At 40.5% G+C, this 22,426-nt stretch overlaps 1 protein-coding gene across 1 annotated transcript; it reads right to left on the reverse strand.

The window, feature by feature from the left end:
• Window positions 1–4,724: 4,724 nt before the first annotated feature.
• Window positions 4,725–16,550, reverse strand: LOC109985505 (somatostatin-like receptor F_48D10.1). Its single transcript, XM_020635861.2, has 5 exons — window positions 14,998–16,550; window positions 12,252–12,392; window positions 11,778–12,050; window positions 9,693–9,839; window positions 4,725–7,681 (listed from the first exon to the last, which is right to left on the reverse strand). The coding sequence occupies exons 1-5, from the start codon at window positions 15,577–15,579 to the stop codon at window positions 7,445–7,447; spliced, it is 1,380 nt and encodes a 459-aa protein (XP_020491517.2). The 5' UTR covers window positions 15,580–16,550; the 3' UTR covers window positions 4,725–7,444.
• Between the last annotated feature and the right edge of the window lie 5,876 nt (window positions 16,551–22,426).

Below are 22,426 nucleotides of genomic sequence, written 5' to 3' on the forward strand. Positions count from 1 at the left end.
CTGTCCTGGTTACATCAGACACTTCAAAAGCATTATGTGAATACACATAGAGTCTCATAACAGAAAAAGACAGATCAGGCTATTACTTTAGAGAGAATACCAGAGCGATGTTGGATGCGTGCATGTTGCTAAACATCCAACAACACAGTGCTGGGCTGCGGAGTTGCAAATGGAATTGTTCAGTTCATCGCTCACCAAAAATATGAGCATGTTCAATAAACGTGCGCATGAAGCACTTTAAGGCACAACATTTGTCAAGATCATAGTTTTCATTTAAGGTGGAATGTCACCCAGCTGAGAATTTTCCCCTGTTTTAGAAAACAGGGGGAAAATTCATCATTAACCAATAATGCTCCTCTTTATTCTGTTAAGGTTGGTGGAGAAGAAGCTTCCAATAAACAAACAGCAAGAAAACCACTTGTGTCTGCCTGTGCTCGGAGGAAACCACAGTGAAAACTAGTACTGTTAATAGACATTAGTGGCAGTGACACCAAGTGACACCCCCCTAGTCCTCATCATGCCTATTGATCATTTACAGGGGTAACACTCCCAGACTTCCTGTTAGTTGACTCTCCATGGCTTTTCCCACCCCCTCTGGGGGCCCTGCTGCCCCCTGGCCAATGTCCTGCTTGTTCCAGTTCATTCACCAGCTGTGGCCTTGCTCAATATCCAAGCTCTTACCTGCTGAACTATCTCCACTGATCTCTACTTTATCCTTGTTCCTACAATATTCTCTGTACAAGTCACCTTGTGTCCCTTAATCCAATGTATTGCAGATGTTCTCTCAATTTACGTCATTGGGATTTCCTCCCTTACAAAACTGAATTTGTGTCCCTTAATCCAATGTATTGCAGATGTTCTCTCAATTTACGTCATAGGGATTTCCTCCCTTACAAAACTGAATTTGAGCTAGTTGCCCTGTGCTGCACAGGTTAAGGGACACACCTAACCAAGTGTGAAAGAAGCCTTTAACCTGGGGGGCAAAGCCCTCCACTATGGTTCTTGTGAATGGTAGTAGATCAATGTCAAAGTCTAATGAGATTGAAGACATTTAGCATTGTATGCAAACAAACAGCAAAAAACCCAAGCTGGAGTTGAGAAATAAAGCCAATGGGGCACCGGTGGTGGTTAGTTACTTGTACAGAGGCTGAACAGTAGTCCTTGAAGTAAGCTGCCAGGGTTCCGATCTGACCTGCGGCTCCTTTCTGTTATGTCATTCCCCACCCTCTCTCTCTCTCTCCCTGATTTCTGACTCTCTTCATTGTCCTGTCTCTCTAATAAATTCATAAAAAGCCCCCAACAATCTGCCAGGCATGAAAACAGGTTTTGACTGACAAGCAGGAATGTTGTCTTCTGTTTTCTTTTCATAGTTTGGAATATGCTATCAAGATGACAAGTTGGATTAGTAAAATGGGCCTGTTTCATCAGCCAAGCTAGTCATTCAGTCAGCCTAAACTCAACTTGATTCTCGGTAAACATTAAGTTAGTTGGAGTCAGCAATTCCAATATGGCGACAATGTTAGGCTTCATAACACTTAGAAACCAGTGGTGATGTATCTGAGACTACATCCTAAACCTCAACAGACTAACTTTGAATTACATTGACCTACATTTTTTATCCATCCGGGTCTACAGGGACCAATGTGCTCAGATCCTCAATGTGAAAATTGGTAACCAATCTGAATCTATCTCCTAGTTTTTATGTAACGTCCAACTTTAGAGGGAGCAATAAAACACCTTTCATTAGAGTAATAAAAGTATTTTTCAACATCTGAGGGTACACTTCAGCCTGGGTTTCCCTCCAGGACATTGTGACCATCGAACACTTTACTCAGGACCATTTTTATCAAAGTAGGAAACTAATTATTTAAATGAATATTACCGGCCTACACACAAAGCTTAAGATGTGTACTTCCACAATTAAGGAGACTCTCTTGTCTTCGTCTATCATGCAAGCTATTATCGGCGTACAATGTATTCATGTTAGATTAAATCATTCAGTAGGTCTGCATACACATAATCCTGTAACTAGGCAACTGCCATGTTTTCTGAGTGTAATGCAGATTAAATGTTTCATAGGAGAAAATTACTGGACTGTTGACATGTATTATTTAAATCATAATCTTGGCATCACTTGAGATATTCTACATATATATGTCCTGGTTGTAATGGTGTAGTGCGGCTTATTCTTATTCATTTGACTTCTGATCTTTTTTATTAGATCAATTATTGTACTTTTCATGTCAACACACTTTTTAATAGCTTTCAGGTATTTTCACATTCTTTGCAACCCTTACTGTAGGTCAGAGTTCTTCTTCCACTGAGCCCAGGTTTTGATTTCTGTCCATTCTGTGTTTCAATCTCAAGAGCCCCTCTGAGCACAGGTTGGATGAGGCTCTCTCTTCGTGCAATGCAGACATCGCATGCACTGCTTTGTTTTTCTAGTCCACAAAAGAGTTTGCATACACAAGTGATCGGATGTTAAACACAAATGAATATATTGAGAAGAAATCCAACAAATAGAGAGCTATGACAAAAAGAACACTAACAGTCTGGTTAAAACACATTCTCTGTGCACAGACATTTAGTAGCATTCTTGATTTTCCTTCCTTTGTCTGTCATCTCCTCAAATGTTAAAATTCACTGATTTTCTTTTTTCAATGCTTTTCCCTGAAGCCTTTTCTTTGTTTACACAGATGAAAAATGACTAAATAAACCACACACATCCAGCATTGTTACTTTCTCTAATGACCCTTAAGCCTTAAGCTTATTAACTGTGTTTCTTACCAGCTGTCAGCACAATGAAAGAAAACTGACTCATAATTGGCAATAAAGCAGTTCTTACACACAACAAAACGTAAAAGAAAGGATATTTTTGAGCTTATACTACGGCCACTTTCTGTATGACCAGAAGAGTAGAAGCTGTGTTAATTAATCAGTCGTCAAGTTTGTTCATAGTCAAACTAAACTAACTAAACATTTACAATGATCCACTGAAACCAGAACATTGTTAGTTTTTAAAAAAAGGTTTGTGTTCAGACAACAACTTTTGGCAACAACTAGAATCTCAATTTTTGTCAAGATGGTCTCATGCGTTTTAAAAATTGCTGTACGAGTTTCTCTACTGACACTGCTAACAGGTGTTATGGTTTAAAGAGTGACCGTGTTAACTGGGGACCTTCAGCCGCATGTGTCTGTATTTGACTTAGTTAAGACAGATAACATATTATTTCAATCTAGCCCAAGATTTGCAATAAGGTACTCCTCCCCCATTCCAATACCCCCTTTCCTACCCTACCCCATATCCCCATCTCTTTTTTTGTTTTGTTTTGTTTGTTGTTTGTTCTGCTCTGATTTGTCTTGCTTTGGTTTGGATGAGTTTTGTGTTTTTGTGTTATTTTCTGTTATCTATTAATTTAAATTAATTAACATGTAGCCTATAAAAGTATAAAAATTTACAATGTACTCTGAAGTAAACAATTGTCTGGAAGATGGTGAAAGAACATTGCATGGCAAGAATACAAAATGCCTTTTTTTTCATTATATTCTAACCTTAATTACTGCACTAGAATTAGATATAATAATTATTTAACTTTCATTATTTGTATTATGTTAACATGTGTTACACTTAGGGGTCACATTTAAGTTACTATTTTATGTCCCTTGCTTTGTTTAAACAGCTTTTGTCAACAACTTCAGAGGCCTTCTGCTCAAAGTCACCATTTTACAGGGTCACACATTAGACCGTAACACGGTCAAAGAGAGAGCGCATTGAAAGCCCATCTCGTTCATGCCCTGAGTCACAAGTTTGTTAACTTCTGTATTTTTTTCAGTAGTGTCAAACATTAGACAAATATGCTCATCTGCGTTTATATTGATGAGATATTTAACCACCTTGCTGATCCAAGTCGACTCATTTGGTTGGTATGCTAGTATGCATGGCATTTGTTTACTTACCAACAGGAAAAGGAGGCTGTCGTAGAAGGGACAGCCCTTCGGTGGTGAGTGCTTTAGCCTGCTTTAAAATATTGCAGTGTGGAGGCGCTGGTGGCGCAGTGGTTGGTGCACGCGCCCCATGTGTGGAGGCTGTGGTCCTCCAAGCGGGCGGCCCGGGTTCGAGTCCAACCTGTGGCTCCTTTCCCGCATGTCATTCCCTACTCTCTCTCTTTCTGACTCTGTCCACTGTTCTGTCTCTCCATTGGGGGCACGGGGGGCCCAAAAATGGATCTTTAAAAAAATAATAATAATAATAAAATAATGCAGTGTGGACACAAAAGACCCAAAAGCCCAAAACAGCAAAGGATAATTTTATCGTCTGAATCACAAAAAAGCAAACAAGCTACAGGTGTGAAAACACCTCGTGTTCAACAGGGGCATTCCTAAAAACACAAGTATTGCTGCAATGGCCATGTTCACAGGACAATCTGGTTGATTTGAGATGTCTCCGAGGTGTCCATTTTTATGATTTTGAAGGGCATTTTACCAGCCAATCAGAAACCTGTGTTGTTGTGATATAATCCTCTTCACGCTGGCCCCAAAGCGACACTGGACCTTTCATAACAAAAGGTTAAGAGCAGACAGTAATAGTATTTCAAAGGCCAAAAGCAATTGAGGCTTCTGCAGCTGAGATGCTGAGCTGCCAGTCTGTTCAGAAGTATGATCTCTTAAACACTAAACAAGACACCCAGCAAGATATGTCACACAATCACAAAATTACAAAGAAGCAGTGTTCAACCCTCGTTTTATCAACACAGCTGCTGCACAGAAAATACATCAATATGTGCAAAACAATCACATAACATGTATACACACGCACACCAACCCCCTACACACGCATAGCTGACATGCCAAATACATCAATATACAATTTGAGAAGCATTTGTACAAAGAGTTCAGAGGTTTTGTGTTCAATGCTGGCTACTTGTTTGAAGAAAGACACTGAGAGAGCAAAGAGTCACATTCTTTGTGACTGCAAAGCTGAGAGCAATCTAGATTTTTTTTTTAAATACACACTGTGTACATATTGAGCACAGCAGTCTTTTTCCCCAAAGACGGACAGATGTCAACATTCATGACAATTTACCAGTCAAAGTTTCCAATTACACATTTAAAGTTGATAGAGAATAATTGCATTGTGCTGTGTAGCTGTTCGATTAAAGGCTAATTTATGCTTCCTTTACATATGGAAATAGATGCATACATTTTGAACAATATAACCGTCACTAACTATACACTCCCATGTGTTCTTTCTGTTTCTGATGGACGTTCAAAAATGCATCCACAAGAGGGCGTGGTCTTCACTGGACCTCAGTGGTCTTTTCCTCCGCTGCCATCCAACTGACAGTTAGATCCTGTCCCTTCTCCGCCCAGCTGTTCTGTTGTAGTTGTCTGTCCTTGTGTTTCAAGGGTTACATCATATAAACGTTTATACTGCCGAAACAACTGGGCCAATCGTTCCTCAAAAGGTTCAGCCTTTTCCATAGTGTTCTTCTTTGTTGTGTTTTGCTTAAACTGTTGGCTTCACTGCTAGACATTGTCCCAATGATTTCTGGTGGTATTGCAACGTTTGGTCAGTATCTGTAAGCTATAAGAAAACCTGCAGAAATATGGATGAAATGAACACAGAGTACAGGCAGCATGCTCCGTCTGTATCCGTATGTGTATCAGATGTCGAGCATATATGAGCCTTAAGGCTTAAGTAAGCAAGTTTCATATCTAAAAACAACTGACCTACTTAGCTGAAATCACAGTGTTGTTGTGTACAAAAGAACCCTGTAATGCATGTTTTATTAAAATAAACTTCTGATTTTGGATAGCCGTAGAAAATCTTCTACAGCTCCAAATTTTGGTTCTGAAAAGTACTTAGCCGTATTTTGTGACAGACAGGATCTGAGAAGAAAGGATTGAATGTTCCTTAATGTTGATGTAGGAGCCATGATGATGGCTGAGAGCAGCTGAAAAAAGGCACTTGCGTAGCTGAATGGAAAAAAACGGAGCCTGAAAAAGAGTTGGATAGTTCAACAGGTACTGAAGCTGTTTCATAGATTTTCAGGTGAAAATTTGGCATTGTTTGTAGTGAACAAATGAGGAATGAATGAGGCACTAACCACTAGTTAACCCATAGTTAATGATTAACTAATGGTTATATTCATGTATTCCTCATGTGTTCCATAATAATTTTCCATGAACTGTAGATGAAAAAGATTTGGCATAGTTAATAGAGAGCAAATTAGGTACAACAAGAAATTACCAAAAATGTAATCAAAAGGGGGGGGGGGGGGGGGGGGAGTTGGTTTTGTTGGTAGGGAACAAAAGAGGAAGTAACTATTACTTAACCGTTGGTAAATCAATAACTGCTGATGGGGAGGAAAAAAGTTATTTTTAGTTTAGTTTTTTAGTTAATAGGATTTTTTCCCATTAGTAGGCCACAGATGAAGAATTAACAACTTCTATTTGTTAAAGGAGCAATATTTATCTCTGACACCTAGCTTTTAAAATGGGTACTGCAGTCCAACTTCAAAACATTGTAGAGAGCTGTCTCCTCGTGGCCCCTCCTCCTTAGAGTCGAGTTGCCATGTCATGGACACTGAAGCTTCAGTGTTTAGCCAGCTCTTTGGTCTTGAAAACTTTCTGTATTCTAACCTCTCACAATTTTTCAAAAGCATCTCCAAAATGTAAACTTGTTTTACTATGGAATCAGTTATATCTGAAGTTCTCTTGCCCTCTTCCATCGCTGTAACACCTACTGTTTTGCCATGATAACTGCTCTCATAACCGAAGTGTGTGGGTGTCCTAAGTCCGCCTACCTTCTCTGGTCCAATCAAATACAGACCATTCAGGACTGGAATCTAAAGTTAGACGGAGGACATACTGGCTGCTGCATTGTTGTCAGAGAAGCCAGCACTTCAACATAGCATGTTGAAGTGCATGTCACTATATACTATCATATAGTAAGGTCATTTTGTTCAGTGGATATCGTATAGATTTTATTTAATGGGGAAAAATGGCACACAATTACAGGAAAACAAATGAGGAATGAATGAAGAACAAACTACTACTTAACCATAAATTAATCATTTTCAAATGGTTAATTAGTCGTTAACAGTTCCTGGTTTGTTCTGAATTCTCCCGAGTAACTATTGCACATCAATTCCCAATTACTGTTAATGGTGAAGAAATTGGCATAGTTAGTGGAGAACAAATCAGGAACGAACGAGTATTAAACTACTCTTTAACCATTAGCTGTTTACAGTGAAGGTGTTTTACAGATATGGAACATGAGTGTTGCAAGTGTCCATGTGGGTGTCCGAGAATAGTCCTAGAAATAGATTTCTTATTTTCAAACAGCAGAAAAACATCCGCCATTCAAGCTCTGTGCTTTTATACATTCATGTAAGTCAGGGTTGTTTTTTTCTCTCTCACTGAGACACCTGATGTCAGTTTGCTAATCTTGCTGTGAACCTACGGATGCAGAGGAGGAAGGAGCCGTCAGGGCGGTGATGGTGGGAAATTCAGCCGAGGTCATCACAGAGGTCATTATGGATGCTACTGTGGAGGTGACTGTTGTAGTGGTGTGTCCGATTCCAGGACAAGCAGAGGTAGATAGACATGCAGGAGCGTTGGAGCGGTGCAGGTCGACAGCTGTGTGAGAGCTGGGCAAGCCAAAAGGCTGAGGGAAGATCTTTAGAAAAAGAGAAAAAGTAGAGGGTGAGTCAGGAAAGAAGAGACAAGAAAAAAGGAACAAGCGTTGGGATTATTTAAAAAAATAAGTAGTGCAGGTGGATTTCTTGCTAGAAAATATTCCAGCAGACCAACAGAAAACATTAGGACGATAAGGTAAGTCATCAACACAACTTTTCAATTTCTTGTATTCAGCTCTATTTTTATAAATCACACAAAGAATGATGACAGTGCAATGACAGCTAATCCAAAAAAATTGACAGTCTATGATCCAAACCAGTAAAAACTTACCTGTGATTTTTATTACCATGTGGTAAGGACAGGTTTCATGAAATCAATCTACAGAGACAGAAGGCTGCTAACAGTCAGACAGTTGGACAGGTCAGTGTAAATACAATGTAAAGCGAAAGCCAATCAGTGTTTAGATTTCTTGACTTCCTTGAATAAGTCAGAAATGATTGAGCCGACCTCAGTTCAACAAAGACGTATTTTAAAAGTTGTTTTCTTCTTTTGTTGAAGATGGGCCTGATAAAACTTGCATTTCACTTTTTACAAATCAGCCTCATGATGTTGCTATTTAGACCAGTGGTGTTCAACTGGTCTAGCCCATAGAGCCTCAGGACCCACCACAAATGACCCACTTCATGACCCACTTCATGAAAAACCACAAACTGAATTTCAGATATTTTTCAACCAATCAGATGTGTTCAATGAAAAATTGTGCAGTTTGGACCTCAGACAGAACAAAACGTGACAGAACAAAGAAACAAAACAAACATGTTTGAAAATCGCTTCATAGACTTTTTGATACAATATTTTTTCCAGGCACATATTAGTGACCCACTGAAAATGGCTCTGTGGCCAACCTTTAGGTCCCAACCCACCAGTTGAGAAACACTGATTTAGACAAACTAAAGACCCATCAATTGAAGGAAACTACAATGAAGTCTGTTTATTTTTTCAGGCTCATGCAGCTGTTGAAAGCCAGAGTGATGCCTCTGTTACTTACTTTGTCCAGTTAAACTAAGACTGACCACAAAGGGATTCACGGACACAACTCGGGGGATTTCCCGGGACCATAAAATGATAGCGTTTATTTTCCAGAAATCAGCAAGGACAAATTAAGTGTTGCCTTGATCTGAATATGCAGTCACTTCTCAAGTTTTATTTTTTTTAAAGACTTTAAACAATGCAGCGCATGATAAATAAATCTAGGCTAAAAGTCATTTATTGCTTCCCTTTGGATACACCGATTAATTCAAAAGGTGATATCTTTTCTTAACTGGAGCATAAGAGGCCCTATAACAAGCCCTGCCTCATGCTCCAAAGAGAGGGTCGTCTTTCACTTCTTGCTTTCTGCTTTATATAGTTCTCTATTCATAACCTCCACAGCAGCTTTAATTTAACATCCTTCTTCAATTAGCTGCTCATTCACAAACACAGACACACACACACACACACACACACACACACACACACACACACACACACACACACACACACTCAAATACACACACACACACACACACACACACACACACACACACACACACACACACACACACACACACACACACACACACTCAAATACACACACCTGCGTGTTGAGTAATGCGGAAGTGTCGGACTCTTCTTAATTATGAGACCTGCCACATCTGATGCATCAGAACTGATAATGCCTGATGAAGTGTGTGTGTGTGTGTGTGTGTGTGTGTGTGTGTGTGTGTGTGTGTGTGTGTGTGTGTGTGTGTGTGTGTGTGCGTGTGTGTGTGTTTGTGTGTGTGTGTGTGTGTGTTTGTTTGGGGGTTGTTTGGGGGTTTGTTTAGGGTTGGAGAGACAGACACATTTTCCCATTAGTCTTAAAAAAGTAGATGATATATTTATAAATGGGTCCCTGTTTTTTTATCACTTGGATTCTTCTTTCTTTTTTATGCACACACACACACACACACACACACACACACACACACACACACACACACACACACACACACACACACACACACACATACCTGGCTGCTCTGTGGGTCATGATAGACCTGGTTACGAGTGGACAGCATGACACAGTCGTGTGCCGTGGTTTTCTCAGTGCGGGGAGCGCTCGGGTCTCCATCATCTACACCACTGGTATTGCACCTCATACTTCTCACACACAGGACCTGCATTACAAAAAAACAACACAACAACAATCTTAGAGTGAGAAGCTACCTCTGAAATATAACGTAGCAAGTAGGCCTTACTACACAACTGGTCACATAGGACTGTTAAGCCTGGCTCACACTGCAGGATTATCGGGCTGATTTGAGCTCTGATTCTTCCTTCCCGACAATCGCAGGGTCACTCCCGACTCAAGGCTGCTCGGACCCGATTATCTGCTCAGATTATCTTGTAGTGTGAGCGGTACAAAGATCCAATCTTAACGTCCCCCATCTGCCCGGCGATCATCAGGGATGCCCCGATTTAATTCATTAATACAGTGTGAGCTCTCCGGCCGTGTCCGACAATCGGGTCGTACAGTGTGAGCACATAAATCTCAAGGTCTGGTCGGGCGATGTAAACGATTCAGTCGTACAGTCTGAGCTGACATGTCACCCAGACTGCCAAAAACCAATACTAGTTAGCTGTGATCTTTGTGCCCTCAGACTGCCCTGCAGTAAAAACAGTAATGGGTGATCACTGCATGATCTCAGGAACACATCTGAAGAGCATTGTCTGTGAACATAGTTCATCACTGCATTCCCAAATGGAAGCTGAAACTTCAACATGTAGAGAAAACCAGATCCAGAAAATCCACCCGTCTTCGTTGGGTTTTTATGCCCAAAGAACTTAGGTTCAAATCTCATGATGAAATGTTTTAATCAGGAAGTGATCTGAGCAATACAAGGATGATTTATCCGCAGAATGTCCAGAACAAGTGCTCTCATTTAGTAGTGCATTAGTGTCTGCCATAAAGGAAACTGAGGATGGCTCAGTTTAAGGTTTGGCACACACTCTATTCATAAATCACCACTCCCCGTTATAAAGTGTGCCTGATGTAGCCACGGCTATTAAACTTTCTTACGCTACCTATAACTGTCGTAAGCACAGAAAGGCCCTCAAAATGTAAACAAATGTAAATAAAAACATATCTAAGAAACAGTATGGCACAGGAGACAGTGTCCTGTCAAGCCGTACTGTACTATCTAAAATGAACACGCTAGTCTAGGTTTACAGTTAGTGAAATGGACGTTCGGTCATTAGTATGACAAAAGGTCAAAGCACGTTTACTCACCTAAAAGCCTGTAACGAAGCAGCAAACAGTAGTCGCTGAGATGATTGGGTATTAACTATGCATGTAAACTTTGTTGCTTTCCTTGTGAAAACCAATTTAAAAAATTTAAAAATCTGAGTTTGTCACGGTCGCTGTCAAGGTGCTGATCCTGTGACTGTCATGATGCAGTAGCTGTCACTGGTATTCTGGTATTTGACTCCTCATAATTCATCATCACACAGTGCAGGATTTCAGTATCAGTTCTGGTTAAATGAAGGTTTAATAAAATACTGCACTGTGCGACAGTGAGCAATGAGGAGAAGTTAAACACCAGAGTACCATGGACAGCTCCAACATCATGAGTTAATAGTTTGTTGTGTTGTTTAAACTGTTTAAAATTAACTCCATAATAGACTAGTGTGTTCCTTTGTGCTTTAGAATGGCAGCCTGTGAAATGATAGGAAAAAGTTTTATTTCTCTGTTGCATGACTTTGTTGAGCGCCGCTCCCTCTCATCACCCGGGTTGTTAATTTAAAAAAAGGGCCCACTCAAGAATAGCTGCAGGGAGGCCTCACATGTTTGCGTTACAGGGCTGGTAATGCATTCTGATGACTGAAAATATGCAGATGTGCTTTGTCTTCAGAAAGAAATAGGCTTTTATTTCCCAGTTGCTTTCAATGTTAGGATAAGAAAAGTCGCCCGGGGGATGAGGCGGCATTTTTACCAAATAAAGATGAGAGTTGACACTCCCTGCAATCCTTGCTAAAAGTAGATCATTGTATTTTCCAAATGTCAAGATATTTCTCAAACTTTTGCCTTTTTTATACCCAGACAACATCCAGCTCACGTGTCTGAAGCTCTGCTTGAAGTTATCCGACAGAAACCCGTAGAGCACAGGGTTGGCACAGGAGTTAACGTAGGACAGGATGACAGCGAAGAAGTAGATGCCTGCAGTGACACTGGACTCCGGGATGATGACCACCAGGTTGATCATGTTGATGATGAAGAACGGCAGCCAGCAGAGCACAAACACCACCACTATGACCACCACCATCCGTGTCACCTTGCGCTCCGAACGCCGACGTTTGGTGAAGCCTGCGCGCGCCCCCGAGGACTTCACCTGCAGGGAAACCACAAACGGGGGGTCTGATTAGGCTGGTGGTAAAGAGGGCGAATGTAAGGGAGATGATGATGAAGAGGAGGGAAGGGAGGGGGAGGACGTTGAGGCTGATGTAAATTATCATAATGTAGATGCAGAGCTCAGTATGAATTTATACATGAGCGTATTTCAAATAAGCCTCATACACACACAAATACACACTTTGACAATGATAAGTAGGTAGCAGAGGCAGATGATGAGCAGCGGTCCAAAGAAGCCCACTGTCGCCGTGTAGAGGATGAAGGCGGTCGACCACACGTTCTTTGGCTCAGGCCAGATCATGTTGCAGGAGTTAAATGTGTCCTAAAAGAAGTTAAAGTCAAATGTTATTATTATTGAAAATTATAACAGCATGATAGAAAAACGCATTATCTGAGGAAGATTTTAAAAAATCTTAAAAATGAGGAGGTAAACAAATTGAGTTTGATGACCAGGGAATAACAAACTTTAAAGGTCACATATTTTTGTCCTTTTCGACAAGTTTAAATACATCTCAGAACAACCCGAGACTGTGAGGTTTCTTGTTTTAATCCACTCTGATCCTGTATTTGATCATGTCTATGATTCCCACTATTTCAGCCCTGCTCAGAACAGGCTGTTTCTGTGTCTGACCACGCCCCCTCTCTGGTAGGGGATGATGCTCTGGCTCTCTCGCTCCATGCCTCATTGTTTACAGTGAGAAGGCAGACTCAGAGGGCAGAACAAACACCTAGCTGTGGGAGTGTCACACACATGCCCTTTGTGATGTTTCAAATGGAAAATGTCCAGTTGTCCTGTTTGATCAAACATTATCTGAACAGTGGAGCAGGCATAAAAACACGGAGAGGATAGACTTTCATAATTGTTTTTTTAGACAGGTTGAGACACATTAGTGTTTAAAAACCAGGGCAAAGTCTATTTCGCATAAATTGTGAGCTTTTTAGAGCTCTTTTTCTTCCTTTTTTTTAAGCTTAAAGAGTTTTCCTGCTGTTACAGAACGAGCTGAATTGCTTTGTTTTTTTCAATACACATGTAAGAAGCTTTTGTTGTAGTTCTGAACTGAACTCCTCAGTGTCTCCAAACTACAGATTGCAGTAAATAAAAAACAGTAACCACAACCACTGTACGTACCACTCAGTCTTCTTCTTTTGTTTTTCAGTCTAAAGTTTATTTTACAGCAAGAATTGACTGCAGCGCATTAGAAAAACTCTGCCGTCACCATACGCTGTTGGTCCTTAAATCCAATTATGATTTTATCTTGATGTCCAAGCATGTGCTATTACAGTGTTTCGGTGTTGCAGAAGCACAAGATGCTTGACGTGTAAACAAATAGCATAAGCCTCTCACACACACACACACACACACACACACACACACACACACACATCGTTGTTCTGCCCTGCTGACTGTGACCTTTACAGTGGTGCCTTTATACTGCGTTTACACCTCTGTTACTACCACCGATGCTGGCTCAGCAACGGTACGACTTTCTCACCTCAGTGAAACTAACATTGACACCCAGTGTCGGCGCCTGCACAGGGGAACCAGGTAATTGCCTGGATTGGCACTGGAGGAAGGTTAGTGAAATAACCAATTGCAGTTCTTCCCACACAGTATGGAAGTCTTTCTGTTATGAAATGCGAAGAAATATTTCAATCATTCTGCTATCTCATCCTACCTCTAAAAAAAGCTACATCCCTCGTAGGCTACAATAAAAAAAGATCCTCCATGAACTTGAACACATTTATACAAGCCTGAGGTGAAACTCACTGGTATGTATTTCAAGCTGACAATGTACCATTAACTGTTTAGTTCTCCCTACAAGCTCCACTGTTATTTTCACATTATTACAGGCTGTGTTCAGTTATTGATTATAATCAATCACACAGAGCAACAATCTACCATTCCTTGGTAGCAGACCGATGCTATGAAGAGTAGGTGGTTGCTAAGGACACAGGTAAAATCCCAGACTGACTGTAATCTTATCAGTCAGTGGAAAGAAGGTCGGTTAAAATGATTTGATTACTGTGGGAAATAGAAGAAGACAAAAACAGTGGCAAGAAGAAAACAGCTGTATGCTATGACAGAGAAAGCTACAAAACTGATGATGGCATGAAGTAAACAAGACACTCTATGGGATACAGCGGTGTTTTAAATACTGAACATTGGAAAAGGAAATGGAAATACTCCCACAGTGATATTAGTGACTTTTTTTTATCTGGTCTCAAGTAATAACAGCTAAGTTAGCTAAATTCACGTTAACTGTAACTGTGGACGTATAGCTCTAAGTGTAGATTCCCAACAGACTCTTTGTGTATTGGAAGAAATAAATCATATCCAAATCAATAGTCTGTGTCAAAATATTGTTTCCCTAAGTAGAAGTTATGTAATTCGCATTGCATCGAGGGCACACACTGATGGCAGAGGCTGCTACATAAAGTGTCCATCAGTATTAACTAATCCATTCACACACATTAGACGTGTGCCTGCAGGAGCTAGGGATCGAACCACCGACCTTTAGGCTGAGAGACGACTGACTCTACAACTGAGTCACCCTCACTGATGCAGTGTAGTGACATGATATCATTCTTCTTCTCTTTACGTTTACAGAAGCAAATAGATTTTATATTAGATGACTGCATTAGGTGACCTGACATTGATGTAATTGTTCATTTTTTAGTTCATTGCTCGCCCAAAAAAACAGTGATTGTGGTACGGAGCAGACAGTGGTGGTCATAAGTTCTGTGGATATAAGCCTCAATCAAGTGTAAGTATCCTTTTGTGGCTTCTAAGCAAATTCTTCAGCTCATTGTTTGTAGGAAAGTATAAAAAAGTAAGGTTTATCATCGACACTGGAAAATGTTTGTGTATACTGTATGGTCTGACTTTGACTTAAAGGATAGGCGTGGTGAAGGGCTGAAGTTTATACCTGAACATCAGAGAAGATGACCACAGGCAGGACCACAACAAAGGACACGGCCCACACTGCTGCGCTCACCACCTTGGCCACGCGGGGGTGTCTCCACTTGGTGCTGCGGATCGGATGAACCACAGCCAGGTAACGGTCGATCGACATGACAGTCAGGCAGAAAATAGACGTGAACTGGTTCATAGAGTCAGCCGTCATCACCACACGGCAGAGGAAGGAGCCGAACGGCCAATAGGAGAGAACGTTCTGTGTGGTGAGGAAGGGCAGCCCGAGGATGTAGAGCTCATCTGCCACAGCCAGGTTCAGGATGTAGATGTTGGTGACAGTCTTCATCTTGGTGTAGCACAGCACAACGTAGATGGCCAGAGTGTTGCCTATCAGACCCACAATAAAGACTGTGAAGGAGATGACTGCTGTCAACAGAGTGCTGCTGCCCTCGAAGGGAACACTCTGCGTGGACATGTTGGAGGAGATGTTAAAGAGGCGAGAGGAGGAGAGGAGGAAGGATGAGGGAGTAGCTTCAAAGGTAGAGTTGAGGTCTGAGGGAAAGGGGACCCAGTAGCTTTGGTCTAAAGACTCCATTGTGGGTTGTAGAAAGGGAGATGGAGCAAACAGTGTCCAGAAAGAAAATATTTTTCCGTCTTCTTCATAAATTCAGAGGAGAGAGTTCACTTCTGCCGTGCTTGAGCATGTTTTTTCAGCAGCAGAAAGATGAGATTCAATAGACTCCACACACAGAAATATCAGAAGAAATCGGGACTACACATCTGTGACCTGTAGCTTTGGAAGCAGCGTCCTGTTTGTGAACTCTGGAGAGGGAGTTTCAGATGCTGAACTCAATAATTCGCTCCGGCTACAACTGAGAACATGTTGAGATGAATTAGGCTCCCGGTACTCTCTCGCACATGAGTCGTCTCCTCACGCAACGTGAAATAATATCTTTTCCATGTATCATCACTCTGTCAAGTTTCTTACAAGTGATGTTCGTAATTTCGCACAAGAAACTGTAAGTGTTCGTCACGACTAAAGGTGAATAATCATTGTCATCTCTGCAGTGCTTTAAATAACGCTTATTACTCTGCCATTATGTCCGGGCACTATCACCCACTGTGTCGTGCGTAAAGCGGGAATGTCGTTGGCAGCTGACAGTTTATGAGCCTCGAACTGTAAAAAAAAAAGACTGTGAAATATTGAAATGTATGTAAAGTTAAGCTGCTGAGAATCGAAAAAGACCAAGTACTTTGAGTTTTCTGTTGTATCTTTCATCACTACACTGATTTACACAATTCTGCTGTGTCTTGACTCTTTGCGTAATGACTCACTGAACTTTCATGAAAAGCTACATTTTTTACATCTCGCATAGGTTAAAAGATTGTTAGACATAAACGAGCTTACTTGGCAAGCAGGAAAAAAAGATCCAAATCCCAGTGTGGTCAAATTGAATGTAGTAAATACCAAACTCCTCGGATTCCTCAACAGTTCTCCCATATCGATGGAAAGCTGCTGTCCGAGCTCCAAATCCTTCTCTGTCCGTGGTGCTGAGCAGAATGTGTCAGAAGCAGCGACCCTCTCCTTCACAACTTTCTTCCCACACGTCTCCACAGCTCGGCTGTTTCTTTAGTGAGATTTATTGAGAGAGAGAGAGAGAGCAAGACAAAAAGCAAGAGAGAGGGGGCAGAGTGTGTGTATGTGAGAGGGTGAGGGAGAGAGAGAGAGAGAGAGAGAGAGAGAGTGAGAGAAAGGAAAGAGAGAATAAGTGGCATAAATGGAATAATCAGACAGGTGTGTGTGTGTGTGTGTGTGTGTGTGTGTGTGTGTGTGTGTGTGTGTGTGTGTGTGTGTGTGTGTGTGTGTTGTGCGTGTGTGTGTGTGTGTGTGTGTGTGTGTGTGTCATGATGACTTATATCAAGCTATAATAATTGTAACAGCTATTTTCCTAGAAGCGGTAATGTGTGACCTGTTGCAAAATAGTCACAAATATATTAAGGTCATATGTGCAGCCACAATTAGGCCTACAGCAATATACAATGTGTAAAATAAATATATATATATCCATATATATATGGATATATTTATTTATTTATTTATTTATTTATTTATTTATTTATTTATTTACCCAATGGGCTTTCCACTGTAGCTGGAAGTTTGTGTTTTATGGAGGTTGCTTGTTTGCGATCAAATCTGGGTGGATGTCGGAAGGTCTCTTATAGATAAGAGTTTCTGCTTAAAATGTCCAATTCTGATTTAATAATTTCATAAAGTCTGATGAGCTTGTCTACAAAGCTGAAGTTTATTCTGTTTATTAGCTTGTTGCAGGAGGTGATGGTTTCTGATTGAAGCTGCTGAGCTGTGGAGATGCTGGTCTTTTATGATCTGCCGTTGGTTGTTCTATGTGTCTTGACTCTTCCTCGCTACATTCATGACGGTTAAAACCGGTTTCTGCTTTTCCTGGCTGAATATGGTTTAGTTACGTGATGTGCTGTGATTTATTAGAAGCCTTTTATTTAATCTATCTCTAGAAGTGAGTCTACCTGAAGATAGTCCAGTGGTCTCTCTCTCTCTCTTTGCAGACTTTGTGAATGTGTTGTGTATTCGATGAGATGCTCAAGGACCAATCGGCATTGGATTGTCACAAATACTTTCCGAGCAAAAGGAACAACAATGAGTATTTGTCACATTTGTTTTGAGCTTTAAGGGTTCAATAAAGTATTAGTTGTTGGAGGTAAGAATACTAATGCTAAGTTAATAATAAGAATGAGAGAATAAATGGAAGGGAACCATTTTTACTTAAAAAGATAGCAACTAATAAAGTAAAGATTGGCTAGTGGCTCAGGTAAATAAAGTATTTAAGTGTTTATTTAAAGGACATTAGTTGTTTGAAAGAGTTGTGGGCTTACCATAGGAACGATCATCAATTAAAATGAAGTCTAAATATCGTCACAGTTGACATGAGAGTCTAGGACAAAATGACTTCAGTTGCAGAAAAAATGATATTTATTCATCTTTTTATTGATATTAGTATTTTGTAAGTTTAGGATTGGTCAAAGCAGAAGTGGGCAGCTGTGGATCAGTGGTACTGACTTCTCTTAACAGGACAGGACAGGTGTTGGAACCCCAGCTCCTGCAGCCGAGTGATAGTGTAGTCGAGTCAAACGTCACTCTCCACTCTTAAAAATCTTTTGAACCACAAAACATCATGGTTATGTATTATTGTGCTCGGGTAGTGACCATCGGTTGTAAACTACTTTTCACAATGCATTGTGGGAAACATTGAGTGGACTATATAGGGTATGAGCATACTCATTCAGAATTCTGGACAGAACTACAAAATGGCTTGTCCACTATATAATGGATAAGGAGAGATTTCGGACACATCCTCAGTTTAGAGATTTATATTTCCAGTTTTGAAAGTCAGGACTCTGGTTGTTTGTGAATGGAGTCTTTAATTATGTGATGTGTTGTGTTGGTCATGTTGTGAATCTCCACACACTAAAACCCGTTAGATCTGGTATTATTTGTCACCATGTGTGGAGTCTTCCCCATTTTGAAAATCTTTTCTTGTGTGGAGGCTAAAACAATCTGGCCAGCATGTTGAAGTATGATCATCAATTCACCGATATTCTTCAGGAAGACATTTCTTGAATACATGATTAAAATGCAAGCATCAAAACACATTTAAATGGTGGAGTCGGTCATCTCTTAACCAGAGGGTTCGATCCGCAGCTCCTGCAGCAACATGTCGATGTGTCCTTGGGCAACACACTTAAACCTCCTGCTCCTGTTCTATGGATTCATTAAAACTGATGGACACTTGACATAGCAGCCTCTGCCATCAGTGTGTGAGTGAGGTGTAAAAGTGTAGGTGTGACCTGCATTGTAAAAGCATTTCATGTAGTCAGAAGAGAAGAAAAGTGCTGTACAAGCTCAAGCCCATTTACCATTTGCAAACGTCCATTTGAAGCCTGCGGCGTAATAAATCCAGTCGTCAATATGCAGAGAAAAAGTTTAACCATGGTTAATTATTCAAGATGGTTTAGAAAAGGTTTTTTATAAACTATTGGTTCACAGGTTTAATGTTGTGGTATTAAAAACAAATCAACAGCATTGAATGTTTCTGACTGTATTAAGAGAAAGGCTATATGAGTGAAATTCATTAAAAACACTACAAAGGTTAATGGCTTCAATCACACTGGTGAAATTGTAGTAGCCTGGTTTGTAAACCACTTGATTACCCGGACATCCTGGTTCAATATGTTCTGACCCTCTGATCCAGCTACACCCTTAACTCAAACTCTAGGAATGCACTGAATACCAGCTCTGTGAACACTGTTGGGACCTCTCGAGATGAACCAAGACTAATCATATGAAAGAGAAAAAAATACTTTTTTTATCCTTGTTCATCACTCGTCCCGGAGCTCGTTTCTTCCATTTAAGAAACCTCGATGTTTGGGTCTGCTGATCTTGATTTGATTCAGTTTCGATTCTTGGGGTCAGGATTCGATGTAGAATTGATTTTCCAACTCTGTGTTCTGATAACTTAGCTTTTATATTTTTTATGTTTTATCAGCTGTTTGCAATAATGTAAATACACAGAGGCAAAACTGAAATAAGTATCTATTAATGCCTAACTTTCAAAATACTTTCATATGAAAATAAATTGTGGGGTTAAACCAGTTTACTAGTTATTTATCACAAACTTGACAGTGAAAGAATTATGTGGTCTTTAATCCAAAGCCAAAAAAGCGGGAGCAGGTCTGGTGATGCCGACGATGGATCTTGTTGTTTTAATTCTTTGTTCAGAATTTTTTTAAAGGGCGGCAGTAGCTCAGTCCAAAGGGACTTTTGTTGGAAACCGGAGGGTTCAGGTTCAAGTCCCAAAGCAGACCATTATATGGAAGCTGGTCTGGTAGCTGGAGAGGTGCCAGGTCACTTCACGAGTACTGTCGAGGTGACCTTGAGCAAGGCACCAGACCCCCAACAGCTCTGGCATGCTCCCTGTGTAGTAGCCCCACTCTGACATCTCTCCACTAATGAATGTCCACAGGTCCTGTTTGTGCATCTCTGTATTTTTGGCCTGTGTATGAGAAGCATGTCTCTCAATAACAGAGTGTAAACCACAGTTTCCCTCAGGGATTAATAAAGGGTATAATAAAAAAAAATTTGGCTGCAGATTGTGAGTGATGCCGTTTGTGGTGGTCAGCTGTTGTTCCACTTTTTTTGGCTGTACGATGTAAGCTTGGGTACTTGGCGGTTCCAGAAGTACTTCAGTCTCTTTTTTGCAGACGCTGCATATTAAATACAACAAGTCGAGCATCCTCGTACCTGATCTACTGCTCGCTCCTTAGACAGTACTGGCAGAACATTAGGATGTTGGACACAGCCGTACTTTATCAACACTAAGAGCTAGTAAATGTTAGCAGCACGGCTGGCGAGTCAGGACAGACACTATCCCTGCTGTATCGGTGTAACAAGGAAGGTTCAGAAAAAACAAGCCACACTAAGTGGTTTGATCTTACTATAAGCACACCATCTATATTGTCCTTGACATAACTGAAATCTGTTGTGCAACATTAGACTCCCCATGGCATGCTAGTCTCTGCATCAGCCTGATCAGTGGGATGGAGAATTGTTATTAGAGCCAAATAGATAAACTGTTTATCTTTTGATCCACTTTAGCTTTCATAAAAGGCCGTACATCTTTGCCCTGTGTTAAAATCAAGTGTTCATTATCGCACAAAGTGAAAGTGAAGCCAGAAAAGAGGAAATAAATGGATCTTTGAATGAACACTGTCACTTTCTTCATGATAAATTGTCACCTTGTCAGTGCATGTACATTGATAATGCAGTAATCCTTTTCTGCTTCTCCTCTTTGTTCAGAAATGGAAACTGTTGGAACGACCTCGGATAACTTTTTGTCTTTTTTTTCTCTTGAAATGTTTTGTACGACATGTACAATGTCATGACATGTACGCTACATCTCTGAGTTCATACATTGTTTCAGACAATTCAAGTTTCTGATGGTTTGGAAAGTTTACTGCTGCGGCAAAATACAAGATAATTTTCATAAGTATAATGAAACAGTTTGGCCTCTTGGATCCAACCTCATCACTCCTCACAGATTGTTTTACATGCAGAAGTTTGAGATACTATCTTCAACTCCCAGTGGAGCCTGCAGATGGATGCTGTAATGGTGATGGGGTTGAAAGAAGGCAATTCTGATGTGGGGTAGTGCTGGCAATGGCAGAGCAGAGGGAGAGACCAGCTTAAAGCTACTGTTAGGGGCTTTTTAAGGATTATGAAACAGACATACATTTATATAGATATAAAGCAAGCAAGACCATCAGTGAAGAGATTGATTGTTTCAATATTGCTGTTTTTTATCCTTGACACTGCTGCAGCAGGGAAGGTGTCAGATGAATTGATTGACAGCATGCTGCAGAAACAGCCTTTTTTGTTAACACCTTAAAGGGAAATATGTACAGTTTGAAGAAAGCAGGATGAGATTTTTTTGTTGAAAAATAACTGCTAACACAGCACAGGATGAATCAGCAAAGCCATTAGAGCTAGAGATTTGTCCAAAGGGCTCGCCAAAATCAACACAAACCAAAAGTCTCACACTCACTGCTGTCTGTACACTAGAAGACTTTTAAAAGCCCTCTCACATCCAAAGACTAAGTGTCCGCAACTCGCAGAGTTTGAAGTCACAGAGCAAGAGTTTACAAAGACAGAGGAATCCTCCTTAGCTGCTCCTCCTCCCCTTTGTAACATATTAAAGTGGAGAAGGAAAGATGTAGGTTTCTCCTCTTTTTCCATAGTCCAGGAGAACCACACATTCCTTCGCCTGTACCGCCATGTTTACTAGTTTGCAGCTTCCTGTTTGGGGTACTGAGACCGCTTTTATTGGTTGTTGACAATGGTCACATGATTGAACAATTTGACTGCAAGCTGCAACCAGCATCTCCAATATGGCAACCGCCAGCAATTGGCTTCAAAAGTGCACCTCAGGAAGTAATGTTTCCATGACTCATTCAGTCTTTGGTCATACTCTGACTCTTACAGTTGGAACTGCATGCATAATTATGTAGCAGCATTTCCCTTTTATCCTGAGACGTGTTAAATCCATCTAAAGCCCCCCCTCTTATTCCTAGAGATACATTTTTTTTTTTTTTTTTTTTTTAACAAAACCACAAGAGACTTGACTTGGACTTCCATTAAAAACTCAAACCTGTTTTAGGTGTAACCCTAAATGTAAAAACTTTAAAGCTCATTGACATCAAAAGTTGAGTTGAGGCATGGGAATGAAGGCAGCGAGAATGATTCCACATTTGTCAAGTGGTTTTTCCTGTTTCGGAGACAAAATATGACAATTATTGATTTGCCTCGTTAACAAAATAATGTTCAATAATTCTAAACAGGCTCAGTAAACAGA

Source organism: Labrus bergylta, chromosome 1 (assembly GCF_963930695.1).
Source record: "Labrus bergylta chromosome 1, fLabBer1.1, whole genome shotgun sequence".
Classification (NCBI taxonomy): Eukaryota; Metazoa; Chordata; class Actinopteri; order Labriformes; family Labridae; genus Labrus; species Labrus bergylta.